We start from the raw sequence: 18,555 nt of genomic DNA, 5'->3' as shown, positions 1-18,555 counted from the left end.
GCTGGTGGTGTCTCTCAGAGCGTATGTGTAAGGCAGGGAAGGAAATTCCAGACAGAGAGAACAGGGAACAAAACGAGTGAGAAACAGCAGAGGGAATACCACTAGCCAAAGCTACGTTAGTTGGCAAGATGTTCATTTTCCCAAAGTTCAATCTGTTTTGCCCACAAAGGTAACTGGTAAGGGATTTCCCTGTCTTGATCTTCATCTATGAGCTTTCTCATCCCTGGTTTTTTTTCTTATTTTTTTCACTTTTCCTGCTGGTGTTGGGGGGAGTGAGTGAGTAGCTGGGTGGGAGTCTGGCTGTGGGCCATGACTAACCCACAACATTACACTGCTTTCTAAATACTACAGGAATCTTCCTTTTTAATGCTGCAAGATTGATTGGGCTTGTCAGCCATTATTAAAGCCTGAAAATTCATTATCCTGTGTAAAGTCATCAGCAGAGTAATTTTCCACTATCCACTAAAAGCAGAAAATTTAAAAATGCTACAGATTTGGTACTGTCTTACTGCTTGAGCAGTCACATCTGATGAGAAAGGTGATAACGCTGAATTTGAAAACTCCAATAACAGTAGCAAGGAAGAAGAAACTTCAAAATAGGCACACAGAAATCTGGTCTTTAGACTACTTGAGACTGACTTAAGTGACCATCAAATAAAACTATGCAGGCAATGATTAAAACAAACAAAATGCAGCTGAGCTGAAAAAGTGTGCCACAATACTTGTGGATGTCAAAAATTTACAATGTCTCAAAAAAAGAGTAGATATATTCACAGGTGGAAAATTTGTCAAGTATTTTTAAACAAAACAACATCAATTCTAGCTCATTAAGTAACTGAGACAGATTATCTTTTCCACGTTTTCATGGGCATAAGCTACTGGCCGGCAACAAGACTGAGAACAAGATGGTCATTTCCTTTGTCTCAGAGTGCCTGTTCTTATGATCTTCATTCAAAGCAATCTCTTTTACTCTGCTTTTCAACAACTTTTCTCTTTTTGTCTATTTAGCATGTTTTAAATAAATACACTTGTCCTCTGAGACTCTCATGTGGTGGTTTAAATAGCCTCCATGTTTCCTTCCTACTTTTTTAGATTTCAAGTTATCTCCTAAATGCTGTTTTCAATAATTTTCCTGATTTTTGTGTAGTTCCCCCCCAACATTACTTTGTTCTTTTGTTTTGGTTCATTCTGTGTGTGTGTGTGTGTGTTTTGTTTATTTTCTGGTGGGTTGGTTGGTTTTGGTTTTGTTTGTGGGTTGGTTTGTTTATTTTTCCTTTCAACCATGCAGGGATGCTCATATACAATTTTTAGTACTAAATCAAGGCTTACTTTCCTTATAAAATTTCTCTGATTAGTCTAGTTGAAGAACCGAGAAGGAAGTTCGCTTAGCAAACTTATGTCTGCACACCTATTTATGCTGTATCATAACCCACAACAGACCATGGCCCACGACACTTACCCAGCCCATATGGATGTGACTGAAGCCTCCTGCTATGTTGTGTTTGCCATAGGCAAAGCTATTATCATCTCCCCAAGCAGTTCCTTGGCTTCAGTGAGAGGCTGAGAATAGAGTAGCTGGGACCTGACTAGCTTCTGCACTTTAGTGTTTATCCTTCTTTGCACAGACTATCTAGGAGGGAGTAGCAGGCAGGTTGTTTCACATTGTGAGGTTTTTAATAAGTGGCCATTAATGGCCATCTAAAAAAAACTGGAAGTGGGGATAAGGAAGGTGAATAAAGTTTCAACAGGACCAGCATATCAGACGCTCACAAATATTTACAAGTACTAATCTGACCAATCACACAACAGGAATACAGTACTTAGGTGTGAAACTGATATGTTCCCAAAAAGTAAACTGGTTCCGGTTTTTGTAGGGTGGAAGATCTCAGTAAAAGACTGTACAGAAAAAAAAAGAAAGTACTTTAAAAGAAGGAAGATATACATACAGAATGTAAGAGATGTCCAAAGAGATGGAAAGAGGCGTGGAAGAATACACCAGTTCATCGGCAGAGAGAGACATAAAAGAAGGAAACTGAATTATATTTATGAGTAGAAAACACATTTGGAGATTGTTTTAACAAAAATACCTGACAAAGACTAAGGATGTCACAAATGCAAATGACAGAGGAAAAGGAATGCTGCTTGATGAAGTTATTTACAGGATGGTTTTGGGTATTCAAAGCAGTGAATCTGGGAAAAATCAGCTGCAATTCTTTGCTCCATCAGATTTCATTACTTCATTAGTAATAAGGAAATCCAGAGCACTGGATATAAATAACAGCATGGGAGAGAGGCAACAGTTAGTTTATTAAAATATGGAGCAGCCACAAATGCATATTATCTGGAAGCAGAAGATTCTTACATAGTTGAAAGAATAAGACTATGGAAAAGCCTTCAAATACAAGCAGTTGCAAAAAGAGTCCTACTTGGTGTTACGAGAGAGGCCTCTGTAGTTACAAAAAGCCTGAGATAATACATGTCCTTGCAATTCCAGGGTACAAGATTTCAGAGATCTTGCAGACTTCCCATTAATTGACTAAAGGACATCAGTGTTGCAATTTTTTTTTTTCTTAGAAGAGGGTAAAATCCTACACAGGCAGCCAAATTGTATTAAAAATATTTTAAATATGAAAGCATTTCAAATTACAGTAGTCTAAAGTGCCAGAGGTGATTTTCTCACTTTAGGAAGAAAAACATAAACACTACATATTTCTATTAGACTTTGGTTACAGCAAATAAGCAAAAATGACATACACTTGAATGAAGGTCTTCTGTATTTCAGTTAAGTGCATGGTGGTTTATGTAGCTACACTCTGAAAGCAGGAAAACTACTCTGTAGAATGGAGTGGAAAAAGATGATTTAAACAGTGAAGACAGTTCCAGTCCAGCACCAGTAAACAGAATGGGTTTAATTGCTGATTCTATCTGATCTCCAGTAATTTGTTTTTTAAATTCACTCTGGGAAATGCAAAGGTGAAAGGACAATAGCACATTATATTCCAAGGTCCTCTGAAATGTTAAATTGAAGTTAATAGGAAACATAATGCTGCCAAAGTGCTGTAACATTACAGAAAACCACCTGGACCAACTGGACAAAGTATGACAACATATCACAGGTCTGGAAGACATGGCCTACAAGCCACAATGGAAGAAACTGGGCTTGTTTCCCTATTGAAGGGATAACAGAGGTGAGAGAGGGCCATAGCCTTAAGGTGTACAGAAGGCATAAACCTTATTACAAAGGAATAAACCTTATTTACAACCGCTGTGAATTGCATTCACAAGTCTAGATTGCATTGTGGGATATTTAAGTTGCGCAACAGGGAACATATTCCCCAAAGATAAAAACTGAGTGGAACAGATCTAGAGAAGGCGTAAAAACTCCATATTTTGAAGAGCTGGTTACACAGACATCTCTTGAGGGGGGTTCAAGTATACTTGGTCCTGCCACTGAGCAATGAGAAGGATTAAATAACCTCTTCACATTTGAGACTTCTTTTTCTACATTGTAAAGTAGGAATAAAGGCTTCTACAAATTACATTTTGAAAACAGGTCTAGTAGGGTCTACTCTATAATTCCACTTCTGCTAAAGAAAATCGGTTGAACATTTTGGTTATACACAAATGCTTCTTTTTAAAAGGAACAAATCAAGTTCACAAGATGGGTTTCAGTAGATACATGAGAGGTGAATGTAAAAGTGGTAAGTAGTTAAATTTGTGGACATTTTCTTTCTCTCACACTTCTCTTTTTCCTCTTTCTTCCTTTTTGAATCTCTGTCATCAGAAAACACATTAAAACTGGAGGAGGTCGAAAATAATGCATTGGTGGCTCTGGTAAGGGTTTAGAAGCAAAGTGTCAGGTTTCAGTGTCAGGTTTCAGTGAAATAAGGAAATACAGAGGGAGGAAGTTCAAGGAGGGTGTTTACTTTCACCGATACAGTATTTTAGAAAGGTTAAGCAGATTTTTATTAAGACGTAAAATTTAAGTTCAGCCATAATCATACACAAAGCTTCATTTCAACTGTAGTTTTTTTTTTCCTTTACTACTGCATTCAGACTTTTTTTTTTTTTTTTTTGTAATGAGAAGACATTTGTTGTCAATAAGGACAGCTGTTCATGTGATAGTTTAGATTTATACAAACATACAATTTAGTGTTATTCAACATTCTGGTTTAAAAATTAGCAGAGTAGCACAGATTGAATGGCTTGCAATTAAATTTCTTGGCAGATTTTAAAGTACAACTTACTGAGAAACATATTTTTATGTTGAGTATTTTGAGTAGCATGTCTGAGACACCAGAGGTTTCCTTAAAGCTAGTTGATCATCTGGAAGAATAAAGAAATTTAATACTTTTAACAAAAACCTATTTGCCTCAATGTCCATGTACTTTGAAAGCTGTTGTACATAACCGTACTGTAGGTACATATATGCTCAAGCATCTGAGGTTGGACGTGCACCTTTTAGCTCTAACAGTAACAGTATCAGCATGCCCATATCACCTCCCTTTCTTCCCTGTATGAATTTAGTACATTCCTCTCAATCTGAAAGGATATTGAAAAAACAAAACCAACCAAAAAACAACAACAATAAAAAAAACAAAACCAAACACAAACAAACAAAAAACCTATGGCTCTCAGAATCAGCAAGGCACACAGGCTGTGAACGTCTTTCAGGGCAAAATAGTTCACAGAACCTCTACTTAGTAGTAAGTATTTTTTCTTTCTCATTTTAACAAGCATCCACATGCACGTTTCTTATGAATATCTCAAATAAAATGTGGTTGCCTGGAGAGATGCCCAGTGACCTATGGGAAAAGACTGTCATATTCCTAATACTCTCTTTGAGTACAAACTGCTGAAACCAATGAAGGAAAGGGATTTTCTTTAGAAAGGAAAACCCAAGAGATCTGAGAAATCTCACTGTATTTCAGAAGACAAAGACATTTTGATACCCACTGTGAAGAGCTGCCTCTGCTGAAGATGAATGTCATCTGTAAAATAAAACCAACTAAGAATGGAACACTAGGCAAAACTTCAGCTGTGTTCAGTGTCTGACCCTACCCTGAAATCCTAGTGTAATTGGGACTGGTTATGCCAACATCCACCTCTTCTATACTTGCAGTTGAATCATCACTAAAAGCACAGCTTCATTAAAAGGTAAAGGAGGAAACAAGAAGCTATTGCTCAAATTATTTTCCTTTTACGCTAATCAAACCCATGTTCATTTGCCACCACAAATATCAGACTTTTGTCCAGTAGAAAAACTCAAATGAGTGGGCTAAGAAAACATCCTGCAGGCAGATGATAAAAATCTGAACTCCGTAGTTTTTGCAAGTGTAAGACCAAAATAACTGTAAATGAAGTTTTCCTGATTAAATAAAGAATGGATATCTTAATTCTCAAAGATATTTTGGAATCAAAAGCAGAGGGACTTCCTCAAGAATTACTGAATAGTTAATACATCAATCCAAAAAAATAAACTTCATGGACTCCTGTTCTTCTAGCCATGAGGATCTGCTTCATTCACACCATTTATAACCCAAAAACTGTCAGGTTCCAGATCATGAGTGTTTCCTCCACTTCTTTCAAAGGAGATCTAGCCAAATGCCAAGTTTCAGAAGAGTGTGCAGAAACAGATGAAGAAAGTCCTCAAATCAGCTGCCTCATCCGTGCTAGGACAACTAAAATTATCTTAGAAGTGTCTTGCACAACACGCTTAGGGTGAGAGGATAAGCAAAAAAGTAAACATCAGATAGTCCATCAGGATTGGTTTTGGAGCAAAGAACAACCAGGAGATGAGAGCTGAGCATCCAGCATGACAACATTATCCTGTAGATCTACGATACCCATGGTTTGATAGGTATTAAGGTATTTTCATGTCTCCTTCTGTCTTTGGCTATCCTTCAGTGACCTGTGACCACCCCAAGTTGGATTAGACTCTCCAAAGCTAGGAGGGAGCCTTTTGTGGCTGGAATTTGGCAAGGCCAAAAGGAGTGAATAGTGATGGAAGAACACCTTCTCTGTTAATTTCACAGGAGACCGAACCCTTGCCTGACATCCACAAAACAGTTTTGAAGATGTTTGTTTCTTCTGTCTAGAAGACGGGTTTAGATAAAACATCCAAGAAACAGTCAAAGTACAATTCATTAGAAGATGAGCTGAGGAAGCACCATGAAAGAAATATTAGTCTCCCTAACTGTCACTGAGCAGCAAGGGCAGACTGTTCTGCAAGGGAAGGCGAGTTGGGGGCCAAGAGTCACAGGACTCCCCAAGAGACAAGAGGCAGGACTCAAGATCCCACCAACAAAGAAGGATGAAATCATTTCAGCAAGTCAGGGTGAGGATCATCTCTGGAGATGGTAGCAAGGGTAAGCTACAGCCAGGTGATCTCCAGTCAAGTACACTGTCACATGCAGGTCTGAGGTCAAGCCATAAAGTCAAGTCTGTGGGTCAGGGTCCAGATGAACAAATTAGATGGCACAGGTGTGACTGCAGTTCAGCTGCAATGTAGCTCAGGTAGGGACCAAGGGTGGCAGCCTCAGCAAAAAAGAAGCTCCTAAGGGAAGGAGTGAGAAGACCGTACTATAACTTCTTACAGCTTTCTCCATAACAGCTCTTATTAGCAAGCTGGCCTTGCACACAACTAGCTCAGCTCCTAGAAGGTAGCAGAGCAGGTTTCTAAACTTGGCATCTACCATTTGGTATGGGCTTTTTGTTGGAAGCACCTGGGAATAGTGTATTTTTCAGAGTTATCTTTTTTTGTTTTTTTTTCTTGAGACCGTTTGCCACAGTCTGAAGCCTTTCAGATTCAGGGAACTGCTAAATGGAGGTAAGGGTTTGGAGGGAAGAGGAAAGAAAGAGAACATTACAGGAAGAGAAAGGTAACTGATTTACAATGTGAAAAGTTTTAGAAGTAATATCTTGCTAGGCCATTGACAAGGATATGAACTTCCAGAAAAGTCCCAATTTAGCCAGATTGCTGAGAAGACCTTTAGACAGTGAGCACACCTCTCCCCTTATAACCTGTGCTCAATAAAGCATGGAGGAAGAATACAGTGGCACATTGGTTAAAATGTCCCCAACTTAAGTTGTTTAGCACATGTGCACTGCCAGTATAAATGTTCATACAGACAATCATTTGAAGAACTCAAAATACTACAAGTGGCATAAAGAAAATATTTAGAAGTGACAGGATTAACAATGCTAGAAAAATACAGTAGTATTTGTGAGAAGCAATACAGAAGATATTTAAAATACCCAAAGGAAATTAATTCAGAATCAAAACCCCTGTTTACAATATGAAAGTATGTATGTTGGAAAGCAGTAATTCTGGAAATAATACAGAGTTCATGGGTACTTAACCCAATGAGCAAGATCTCCCAGCATGATGCTGCTGCTAACAAGGCCAATGTGACTTCTATATTTGTAAAAAGACTTTTTTATGGATCTTTACCTCTTTATAGGATATTCACTGAGAACATTATTGACAACAGTGTGTTCAGATATGCTTGTTATAAAAATGAAATCATGAATGAGTTCAGTAAATAGGCACAAGAATGATAAGATGCCTGGAAAATCCTCATTACAGAGAATCATCTAAGATGTTCAAGCTATTTACAATATTATGAGGATGTTTATGACATGTCTGAGCAATTCTGTATGTAAAAAAAAAGAGACTGGAAGAGGCCTCTGGGTTATCAAAATCTATGTGTAGATTCTGTAGCCACAATATCCTGTACTCCCTTCTTGTAGAGAATATTTTGAATGTAGATAGCTGAAAAAGACATAGCAATGATAGTAAGGGCAAAGGGACCTAGTTGGATTTAAATAATTCTAAACTGGAAACAAAACTGCAATTTAAAAGCAAGGCAATTAATTATGGGAATAATTAACAACTGAAAACTTTTTGGATTTGCTGACAAAAGACATTAACTTTCTAAAAAGAACTACTTTTTCACTATTAATTTTAGGTTTTTTGATGTGGCTGACAAAATTGCAGGTGGCATGACAAAAATTAACATTTGTCTGCCAGTTATATATTTCATCAGAATTATCAGGATATCCATGAAAACATGGCAATTAGGATCTCCTTAAACACATTTTACTCTTAAAGCAGCATGACTCATTGGTTTATCTGAGAATGTTAGATGCAATAAATTACTGCAGATCAACACACAGAGAAGTAGCTGAAATCTCATCTGCTTTGCTGCAAAATGGTAAATGACCTGTTCTGTCTATGAAGTCCTGAGGCAGGAAAAGATACATGCAAGAACTGCCGTGTTTCTATTGATCCGTGCAGTAGGTACTTGCACAAGATATTTCCTAAGGCACTCATTTCAAAACGATGGACAATGTAAGTGTCTTCATGTAGATAATTACACTTCCAATAATGGTATCTTTCCCTCTAAAAATGAAATATACATTCCCTGGGGTGAAAGGCATAGTTTATAACATTTCCAAACATGACAAGCCTTATTTCTACACAAGGGATATGTCATAGCTCCTACAAACAATTTAGCAGAGCAAAAATTGGAAAATAGTTTAAGAAAAGTAGCCTTATGTCATTAGTGTTTCTCTACATATTTCAAGGTTATTCCTCAGATCCTTGGAAAAGCACTGAAAGGGTGGTATCTCACACCTGATGAACCTCTGGAGTGTTCCAAACGGGTGAAACGAAAAGCTGCATACAAAGGGTTTAACCAACCACCTGTCTTTACTACTCCATCTCCACAGTGCAGAAACTCCTAAACAACTTTTGAAATAGTGAAATCTTATGAAATAATACCTCCAGAACTTTAAACAAGACGCAGGTTGCTAATGTAGTACATGATCCATTTGCCGGCAAGCTACTGAATATCTTTTCTCCCTGATAAAAGCTCTGGTCAGTCAGCAAGGCATCTACAAAGACTCCGTACCTCCCATCACTACCCTTACTGCTTTTTCTTGACCCACAGGCCTTGATCATGCCATAAAAGTAAAGTCACTGACTTGGGTAATAAAATCCTGGAGTATCCACTCTGTCAACGTGTGCTATGCAAAGAATGTTCCACAGTCACTTTTTGAGGCTCACAAGTCATAGGAAGCAGGAAATTGTTCTGCCAGTAGCTATTACATTTATTGGCTAGTCATTTGTCTCATACCTGTTTTCAGAAAACACAGTGATGTGTTTAGCACTACAAAAGCATCAACTGAACCAATGCACAGCCGGAAAAGGAATCAAGAGAAGAAAAAAATGCAGCTGCAGCCATGCAAACTGAAAACTGCCTATGAGTTTATTGAAATGTTTACAGCACTAAAAAAGAAGGTCTGAGAATTATAAACCAATGTGGATGTAGAAAAAGTTAAAATGTAAACATCTAGGAAATATTGTATTTTTACTGTATATATAAAGCAATCATAGAATCATAGAATGTCCTGAGTTGAAAGGGACCCACAAGGATCATCGAGTCCAAATCCAATTTCTATGAAATATCAGAGATACATTTATAGCACATGTAATGATGCTACTAAGAGAACTGGACTGCTTAAAAAAGTGGAAAAATATTTGGGGTAAACCAGTAGCGAGTGCAGAGTCACTATGAATGATGGCTAAAGTTTCACTTGTTTTACTAATATTACCAGGAAAGCCCTAATTTTTCTCTATGATATTCAGAGATTAAATGTATGGTTCCAGAGAGTGGAAAGAAACTGTTCCATCGTAGCTACCACTTTTATGACAAACTAATCCTTAAAAATATATTTAGGTAACACAAAAATTTGCTGTAAAGACATGAACAACAGATAGTCTAGCCCTGGTGAACTAATATTTGTAAATATACTTCTAGTAGCAAAACGGTGGTGAACTGGGACAAGCCCAGAATTCCATTCTGAATACAACACATTAACAGAACTTGTCCAATTAACAGCAACTTCTTCTGAAAAAAAAGTTTCAAAGACCATTCTTGTTAAGAATCATTCATGAAGGTATAGACGTCTTAGTAGAAGAGGCAGCAGAATACCATATCCCAACATCAGTGCAAAAAGCTAAATACATTAGTGAGAGTGAACAAAGACTATGAGCGTAGATACTGAAATCCCTTTGTTTTATTATCTTCTGAAGTGTTAATATATGAGGCCAAAAATAACTGTCTTTGAACCACCAACACTGATAGAACAATATAAAAAGAATAATTATGATTTTAAAATTATTCACCTGAGGAGCTGTTATGTACTTACCCATTTTTATGATAAAGTAAAAGTGTATGTGACACAGTGAGTTTTGAATGAAATCTTTTAAAAATACTCTTCCACATTGGGTTAGATAAAAATAATAGAGTAGCATGTAACAGAAAGTATTCTACTAAAAGCTATTATCCCTAGTTCCTCTTCTGCTAAATCAGGCTTCCTACTTTGTTGTAGAATGCTAATGCTAAATTTCTTATGTATTTTACCTCTTTCACACATACTATTACCACATAATCACCACTAATGCTCATTAAAAACATTATAGGGGGTCCTAAATAGAAGTAACAGTACTAAGCAGCTACTGTATGATGGAAGGATAAACTAGTCTGAAAAAGTAGAACGGTATCATAAATATTATATTGTCTATTTTCACCAGTAAATGACTGATGTATGATGTAAAATTATTATGTTATTAGCCATATGAAATTTATCAGTGAAATGTTCTTTCTAAAATATGACATAGCTCAAACCATAAACTAAGACAGCTGGACTATCAAACATTAGTGCCTAAAGCAGGTTCTTAAATTCACATTTTGGACTCTTAACAAGTAGCCTACTTTTTGTCAACAGTCTACACTAAATGCTTCTGTATCCGGAAGATTTTTCTACAACACTGTTAGTTTTACATCTACCGATATGTACCTATTTGCTATTTAAAAATATCCTTTATGTGAAATGACTCAGCATGGAAATAATAAAGAAGCAATTCTAAAATGTAGAATCAAGAGAAGTACTTGTAAGCCTCCAGGTAGGAACCAGGAACATATTTAGCTGTTACTTGAAATCAAAGTTTCAGATTTTTATTGAAATATTGAACTTTGGGGGAAAAACAATTGCAGACTTTTAAACAGATATCAGAAAATATTCTTCTTATTGTAGTATCATCATGCCTATGTAATCCTTTCAACTTTGTCAATGACTGGGCAACCTGAACATAAAGAATTGACAACAGGTACCCGCATAATTTTCAAATCACAGAACTTTTGATAAAAATATACACTCGTCTTGCAAAATTACTATTATTCTCATCAATAAGTTGGAGCAAAAATGGCTATGTTACTTCTGGTGTTACATTTCTGTAAATAAAGAGTCAGTATTAGGAACTTGCAAGAATTTCAGTAGAACCTGATGGGAATTTTTGTTGATATAAAACATATTCATTTGCCATTACAGGATATGATTAAAGGGGACACTTACCTTTTCATTTCTCTCTATCAGAAATCACAGTATTTCTGCATTTCACAGCACTCTGCTATAGGAAATACATTAAAGAAAACTGCAAACTCACTGAAATATTCAGGTTGGAAGGGACCTCTGGAGATCTATAGTCCAATATCTTGTTCCAAGCAGGGCTGACTTCAAAACTAGATGAAGTCGCTTGGGGCCTTTCTAGCTCAGAAAATACGATTTTTACTGTAACAACACAAGCTCTGTATTCAACACAGCATCTCCAGACTTCTCTGAGCTTGCATTGGCCTGATTTTTAGCCATGGCAGCAACTGCCTAGTGGCCATGTGTCTGTGCCCTCCCTGTGCTGGTTCCTCTCCGGGAGCGCCAAGGGCAGGGGGCTGGCACCGCTACACAGCCACTGTGGGACAAACAGCCCCTCTGGGGTAACAGGGCTGGATGAGGACAGCCTGTGGTTCCCAGACTTTGCCTGGGGAGCAGAGAGGAGGTAGGCTGTGATGGAAAAACTTATTAATATAGTCTCAAGGGTAATAAATGTCAGTCACTGAGGGGAGCTGCTGCAGAGCCGATCCAATCCAATCTGCAGCAAAACCAGAGTGGGACAAGGCAGTCTGTGTGGCAGTGGAGGCTCACCAAGCTACTTCTAATTATTTATCAGCAGTCTTGGCAAACAAGGACGTCCCAGTTGACTGGAAGTTGGCAAATGTGACACCCATCTACAAGAAGGGACAGCAGGAGGATCTGGGGAATTACAGGCTTCTCATCCTGACCACGGTACCAACAAAGTCATGGAACAGATCATCCTGAGTCCCGTCATGTGGCAGATTCAAGACAACCAAGCAATCAGGCCCAGTCAGCATGGGTTTATGAAAGTCAGGTCCCACTTGACCAACATGGTCTCCTTCTATGACAAGGTGACCAGCCTAGTGGACGAGTGAAAGTGTTGTGTACTTAGACTTCAGTAAAGCCTCTGACACCATATTCCACAGCATTCTCCGGGAGAAGCTGGCAGCTCACAGCCTGGATGGGTGTACTCTGCGATGGATAAAGAACTGGCTGGAGGGCTGGGCCCAAAGAGTTGGGGTGAACGGAGTCAAATCCAGTTGGTGGCTGGTTATGAATGGTGTTCCCCAGGGTTCAGTATTGGGGTCAGTTCTGTTTAACCTCTTTATCAATTATCTGGATGAGGGGACTGAGTGCACCCTTAGTAAGTCTGCAGATGACACCAAGTTGGGTGGGAGTGTTGATCTGCTGGAGGGAAGGAAGGCCATACAGAGGGAACTGGACCGGATGGATCACTGGGTTGAGGCCAATTGTATGAGGTTTAACAAGGCCAAGTGCCGGGTCCTGCACTTGCGTCACAACAACCCCAGGTAGTGCTACAGGGCCAGGGAAGAGTGCCTGGCAAGCTGCCTGGCAGAGAGGGATCTGGGGATGTTGATTGACAGCCAGCTGAACATGAGCCAGCAGTGTGTCCAAGTGGCCAAAAAGGCCAACAGCATCCTGGCTTGTATCAGGAATAGTGTGCCCAGCAGGACTAGGGAAGTGATTGTGCCACTGTACTCTGCTGATGAGGCCCTGCCTTGGATCACGTGTTCAGTTTTGGGCCCCTCACTACAGGATAGACTGAGGTGCTGGAGAAAGTGCAGAGAAGGGCAATGAAGCTGGTGAGGGGTCTGAAGCACAAGTGTGATGACAAGTGGTTGAGGGAACTGGGGCAGTTTAGCCTGGAGAAAAGGCTATACATACACTTCCTAGCTTTTTACCCCTTTTTTTGGTAAAAGGCTCATGGTTTAACTGTTCTTGTGAGTCCTAAGGTTGAAAGCTTCAGCCTGCAAGTGGCAGTGAGAGAGGCTTTCAGCAAGTCACCAGCATGCGGAGGAGTATGATGCTGATGTTGATGATGATGATGGTGGTTACTTCTTCCTCAATCTAGGATCTCCTTGGGGCAACTTTTATATATATGATAACACACATTTATCTTGCTCCTTCTTTGTTGGTCTGCAAGTTAATGCTACATCCAATTTTAATATATATGGTGTTCTATATGTGTTAGAACTTGTTCTTTGTTCCCCTGAAAAAGCACTTTTGTGCAGGTCCAGGTCTGCATTTCTTTAACTGACCAGTGGTGACTAGTGGTGACCTGAGGTCTTCACTGCCAAGCCTGTGTCCTGTCTCTAATCATCACATACCTGTATTACTCCACACTGTGTTCTGTATGTTCACTTCTTAAGGCTTCCACTATTACGCCAGGTCTGTATTTTTCCACTTTGTGTAACAGTTGTAAATATCTCATTCTTCACAGACCAGTTTTTCACTAATATTATCTAAGTAATAACTATGGTTGTATCATGCCATGAGAAAAGTAAAGTTATTTAGCTATAGCCACCTTGTTATTAGGAAAACTGTTCTTACAGACAAATCAAGTGAAAACAAAGCTCCAGGAAGATTAAAAAAAAAAAAAAAAGAAAAGAAAAAAAGTAGACAGCCTTAACCTGAGGCCTTGCAAACTCAGTACAAAGCACATGGAAATGGCAGAACTGTATTGTGGGGCTATGTGGTAACAGAACACTGACAATAATACCAGAGAAAAAGGGGATATATTAGATTTTCTGCATAATAGTTTTAGCCGTGTTTACACTTTTCTGGGTTAATTAGATAATGCAGACTGTGACTGTTATTATTATTGTAACTGAAATATTACTAATAATTGTTTGTTGTATTTTTATTAGATTGTTCATACTTTAATTAGGCAAACAATAGATTCTGAGTCCTGTATTTATTGTGTGTTCCCTTTTGCCCACAACCAGAGTCGAAGCATAACAATTTTTTCCAGCTGTGTCTTGAAAATCTCCCTGCACACAGAATCACAGAATGTTAGGGATTGGAAGGGACCTCGAAAGATCACCTAGTCCAATGCCCCTGCCGAAGCAGGAACACCTAGATGAGGCTACACAGGAACGTGTCCAGGCGGGTCTGGAATGCCTCCAGAGTAGGAGACTCCGCAACCCCCCTGGGCAGCCTGTTCCAGTGCTCTGTCACCCTCACCGAGAAGAAGTTTCTTCTCAAATTTAAGTGGAACCTCTTGTGTTTGAATTTGTACCCATTACCCCTTGTTCTATCATTGGTGGTCACCGAGAAGAGCCTGGCTCCATCCTCATGACACTCACTCTTTACATATTTGTGAATATTAATGAGGTCACCCCTCAGTCTCCTCTTCTCCAAACTAAAGAGACCCAGCTCCCTCAGCCTTTCCTCACAAGGGAGATGCTCCACTCCCTTAATCATCTTTGTGGCCCTGCACTGGACCCTCTCCAGCAGTTCCCTGTCCTTCTTGAACTGAGGGGCCCAGAACTGGACACAATATTCCAGATGTGGTCTCACCAGGGCAGAGTAGAGGGGAAGGAGAAGGATTTGCACTGCTGCAGCTCGTGCCTATTGCCCCTCATCCTTTCACTGTCTGCCTTTGAGAAAAATCTGACCACCTCTTCTCCGCAAGCTCCTTCAGGCAGCAGGTGGATGTTAGTTATTCCCCCTGCAACCTTTTCTTCTGCAGCCTAACATCCAAAGTTCCCTAAGTCTCATCATCTGTCATGAGCCCTAGTTCTCTAGTTACCTCTGTAGCCCTTTGGTGGACTATTTCCAGGTTCTACTTGCATATTCTATCCATCTTCCACATGGTCTACTATGCTGAACTTGGCATTTAAGTTTTTCCTCAGAACAGGTTTTAATTCTGGTAATGACATGTAGATTAATATAAAGGATTGGCACCTCACCCATATGTATGTGTACAAACACACCTGGCGTAGAAAATGGCTTCAAAAATTAAAGAAACTAGGTTTTGTTTTTCATGCTTACTGGCCTTGAAGTTATGTGGAGAAAAAAAAAGAAAAAAAACCAACCAAACAAAAAAGAATTTCCATGAAAATACTAGTAGCTTATACTTTAAAATGCATTAATTGAATTTACAGGAATCCACATTAAAATATATTAGCTCCAAATAATATATTTCAAATGTTTCTGTTCTTTACCAAGCCTTGAGTCTCAGAAATGTATGAGGTTTCTCTGTTTTAAATTAATTTAAAAACAATTTTGAAATCTTTCAGTTCCTGTAATGAATGGTATTGCTTCACCATGTTTCGGTGAAAAAATTAAAATCCCACTCAATGATTTGAAACCTCATTCATTTTCATCTGCTACCTGAGTGTTGTTTCTAAAACCATCATTATACTGCCTCCTTTTCAAAGACAGCATTTGAGAGAACCCACTGAACACCAACACCTTACAAACACCTCCCTGTGATGTTGTAAGAACTTCTCAGTGTATATTCCTGTGTCTCATGATGCAAAGCACCAGAAGAGAGAGAGGAGAGCAATTATCCTAACTGCTTGTCAGCATGAAGATCTTGCACTGAGTGTTAGTGAGTCATTACCCCTACAAACTGTCAGCCAGGCTGCATCAGTGAGACAAATGTTATGAGAGACTATTTTAAATACAGAATCACAGAATCATTTTGGTTGGAAGAGACCCTCAGGATCATAGAATCCAACCATAACCTAACCTAACTCTAGCACTAAACCACGTCCCTAAGAACCTCGTCAAAACACCTTTTAGACACCTTCAGGGATGGTGACTCCACCACTTCCCTGGGCAGCCTGTTCCAATGCTTCACAACCCCTTCCGTGAAGAATTTTTTCCTAATATCAAATCTAAACTTCGCCTGGCACAACTTGAGGCCATTTCCTCTTGTCCTATCACTTGTTATTTGGGAGAAGAGATTATATATGTATCTTGAAATAAGGTTGCAAATTAATAGAGGTCAGAATAGTTTCATATTTCTCTTTTGTATATACTGAAAAGATAGAAAAGTTGTGTGAGAAACACCAAAGTGGGCCTTGAAAATACCGCCTTTTACTATGGGAGTTTAAAAACGTGACTCTCACAACAAAATATACTAACGGAAATAAAGTCCAGAGTATCCACTGTTATCAAGCACAGACCTATGAAACCACAGTTCATAAATGTGTGTTTTTTAACACACATAAACTTCTACACATCTATAACTGCAAGCAAACACACATTATATAGTGCAAACCCAAGCCAAGCCTAAATACGATTCCTATGCACTGCCCCTGGGGTACTAACTGGCCTTACTGGCCCTGACCAACCTCACCTGGACCTTCACCCTCAGCCTCTGTCCAGAACTTAGGAGACCCATTTCAGGCTTCCCATCCATTTGGAAGCAGCAGCCTTTGCTGTGCCCCCCCAAAAATACACAGTGGAGTGGGTACAATATGTCTAATCTGTATCTCGGTATATATACGTTAATGCCTATTTCACCAGATACTTATGTATGCTGGTCTCACTTGAAAACAGATAATTTGGTGTTTCTCTTGAGTTTTTGGCGTAACTGTTGAGTGGTAATTCAATACTCTTATCTATTGATACAATCAAAATGGTATTCTCAAAAAGGCTATTGAAAGACACACAAAAAAACCCAACCAAAAATAATAGTTGGCTACTTCTGTATGAGCCTACTCTCAAACAAAATAAAAGGAAATCCATGGACAATCTAGAGTATAAATTGTAAATCTTTCAAAAACAATTATAAAAGACACAATGTCCATGATCTGGACAAATTTTCAAATTTGATCTGGAGCCCTAAACACTTAGAAGCACAACGTATGCTCTGCACTTGTACAAACGCAGTTTGTGTTACTTCTCACTGATGTAAATTAAACTTTTCTTGTTAAAGAGACACAGAGTAAAGGGTCATGTTACAGTCTTTCAAAGGCTAATAAAGGCTTTGATCAAACTCATAGCTTTTAAAATGCACCTGCTACTACTTTTTCAGTGTATCTCAATCCTCTAAAAATAGTCAGCAATATGATCGACTTGCTCCCTGAATAATAAAAATGTGGATGATCTTCTATATCTGTTTGGCAAAACAAGCAGTATCAAAAGACTAAAGTATACCCACTTCTGGACTAATGTTTGAAGACAAAGAACACACACCACCTACTTAATTCTTAGTAAGGACTCTCCATTTGCTTTTGCTGCAAAAAAGTGTTGGTGATGAATATTGAAAAAGGTTACAGGTATTTGTGAGACAGACATGACAGTTAGGGTCAGCTGGGACATACAAGGTGAACATCTGCACTTCTGTGAAAACAGAAATGTGTCAGTGAAGGCTCTATTCCCTGACCCTCAACAGTTCATAGAAGTTTAAGTCTGGTGACCTTCAAAGCAAAACATACCTATCTTCTTTACTACTTGATGAACTAATTTGTATTTCAAATTCTCTTAAATGAAGCACCTATCTGTCAGGATGATAGGCACTGTACAGAACTTGCAAAGAGAAAAAGAACTATATAAAGCAATCAGAGAAGCCTTCTATTCAGCTGTTACAATAAATGACAGATAGTCTCATTATGCAATTCCCCTAGCTCCTCTTAACATACCTGACCCCTAGAACTATATCACATGATTCATCCGTATTGTAGTTTCAAATATTTTTCAAAAACAGCGCAGTAATATCATCTTCTCGCAGTGATTTTGCAGTATTGGTCTTGGGCATAAGGAACTGAAGATTCGCAAAACAGACACAGCTCGTTCAATAAGGAAAACAAAAGTGACAGTGTGCAAACAGAATCTATATAGCATCTCCAACTTTCTTTAACATAAAATATTTTCATAGAACAAATTAAATAAAACATGTATTTGACAACACAAGTAAATATAATACCTTCTTATATTCAGATGGAAATTGTGCACAACCCTGTTCAACAGATTTTGCATATTTTTTTAAGTAACTTTAAGTAATTCATTAAGTGTTCTTGCATTAGCAAACTGGACTGTATAGTGATGAATGGAAGGATAGTGTGAAAAGAGCAAAACAGACTCAGACATGGCTGTGTTTTTACCTGTTGCCTCTTCTCAAATTCTAACTTGATACGGGATTTGATGCAGTTGCACGTGTCCTGATATGTCTGCTGCAGTGCAAGTTCCATGAGATGTTTGTGGTATGCTCCTGCCAAGTTTCCGCAGATAAAAATGATTACATTTGCCAGTATCTAGGGGGGTTAAAGAAAAAAATTAAAAAAAAAAAAAAAAGAGACATGTCAGGGTATTTATATTAATTAA

At 38.6% G+C, this 18,555-nt stretch overlaps 1 protein-coding gene across 3 annotated transcripts in view; it reads right to left on the bottom strand.

Annotated features, from left to right (window-relative positions):
* Window positions 1-18,555, bottom strand: part of ADCY2 (adenylate cyclase 2) — a 224,471-nt gene that overhangs the window by 101,502 nt on the left and 104,414 nt on the right. For 2 of the 3 annotated variants that reach the window (XM_071804445.1, XM_065832081.2), the window contains one exon: window positions 18,336-18,485. The exons of the other annotated variant lie outside the window; for it this stretch is intronic. In XM_071804445.1, coding sequence (XP_071660546.1) covers window positions 18,336-18,485 — 150 coding nt within the window. The remainder of the gene's footprint in view (window positions 1-18,335; window positions 18,486-18,555) is intronic. 3 annotated transcript variants of the gene reach the window in all.

This window comes from Patagioenas fasciata, chromosome 2 (genome assembly GCF_037038585.1).
Source record: "Patagioenas fasciata isolate bPatFas1 chromosome 2, bPatFas1.hap1, whole genome shotgun sequence".
Lineage (NCBI taxonomy): Eukaryota > Metazoa > Chordata > Aves > Columbiformes > Columbidae > Patagioenas > Patagioenas fasciata.
Note: the sequence above shows the minus strand (reverse complement) of the source record. Positions and strands in the feature narration are given on the sequence as shown.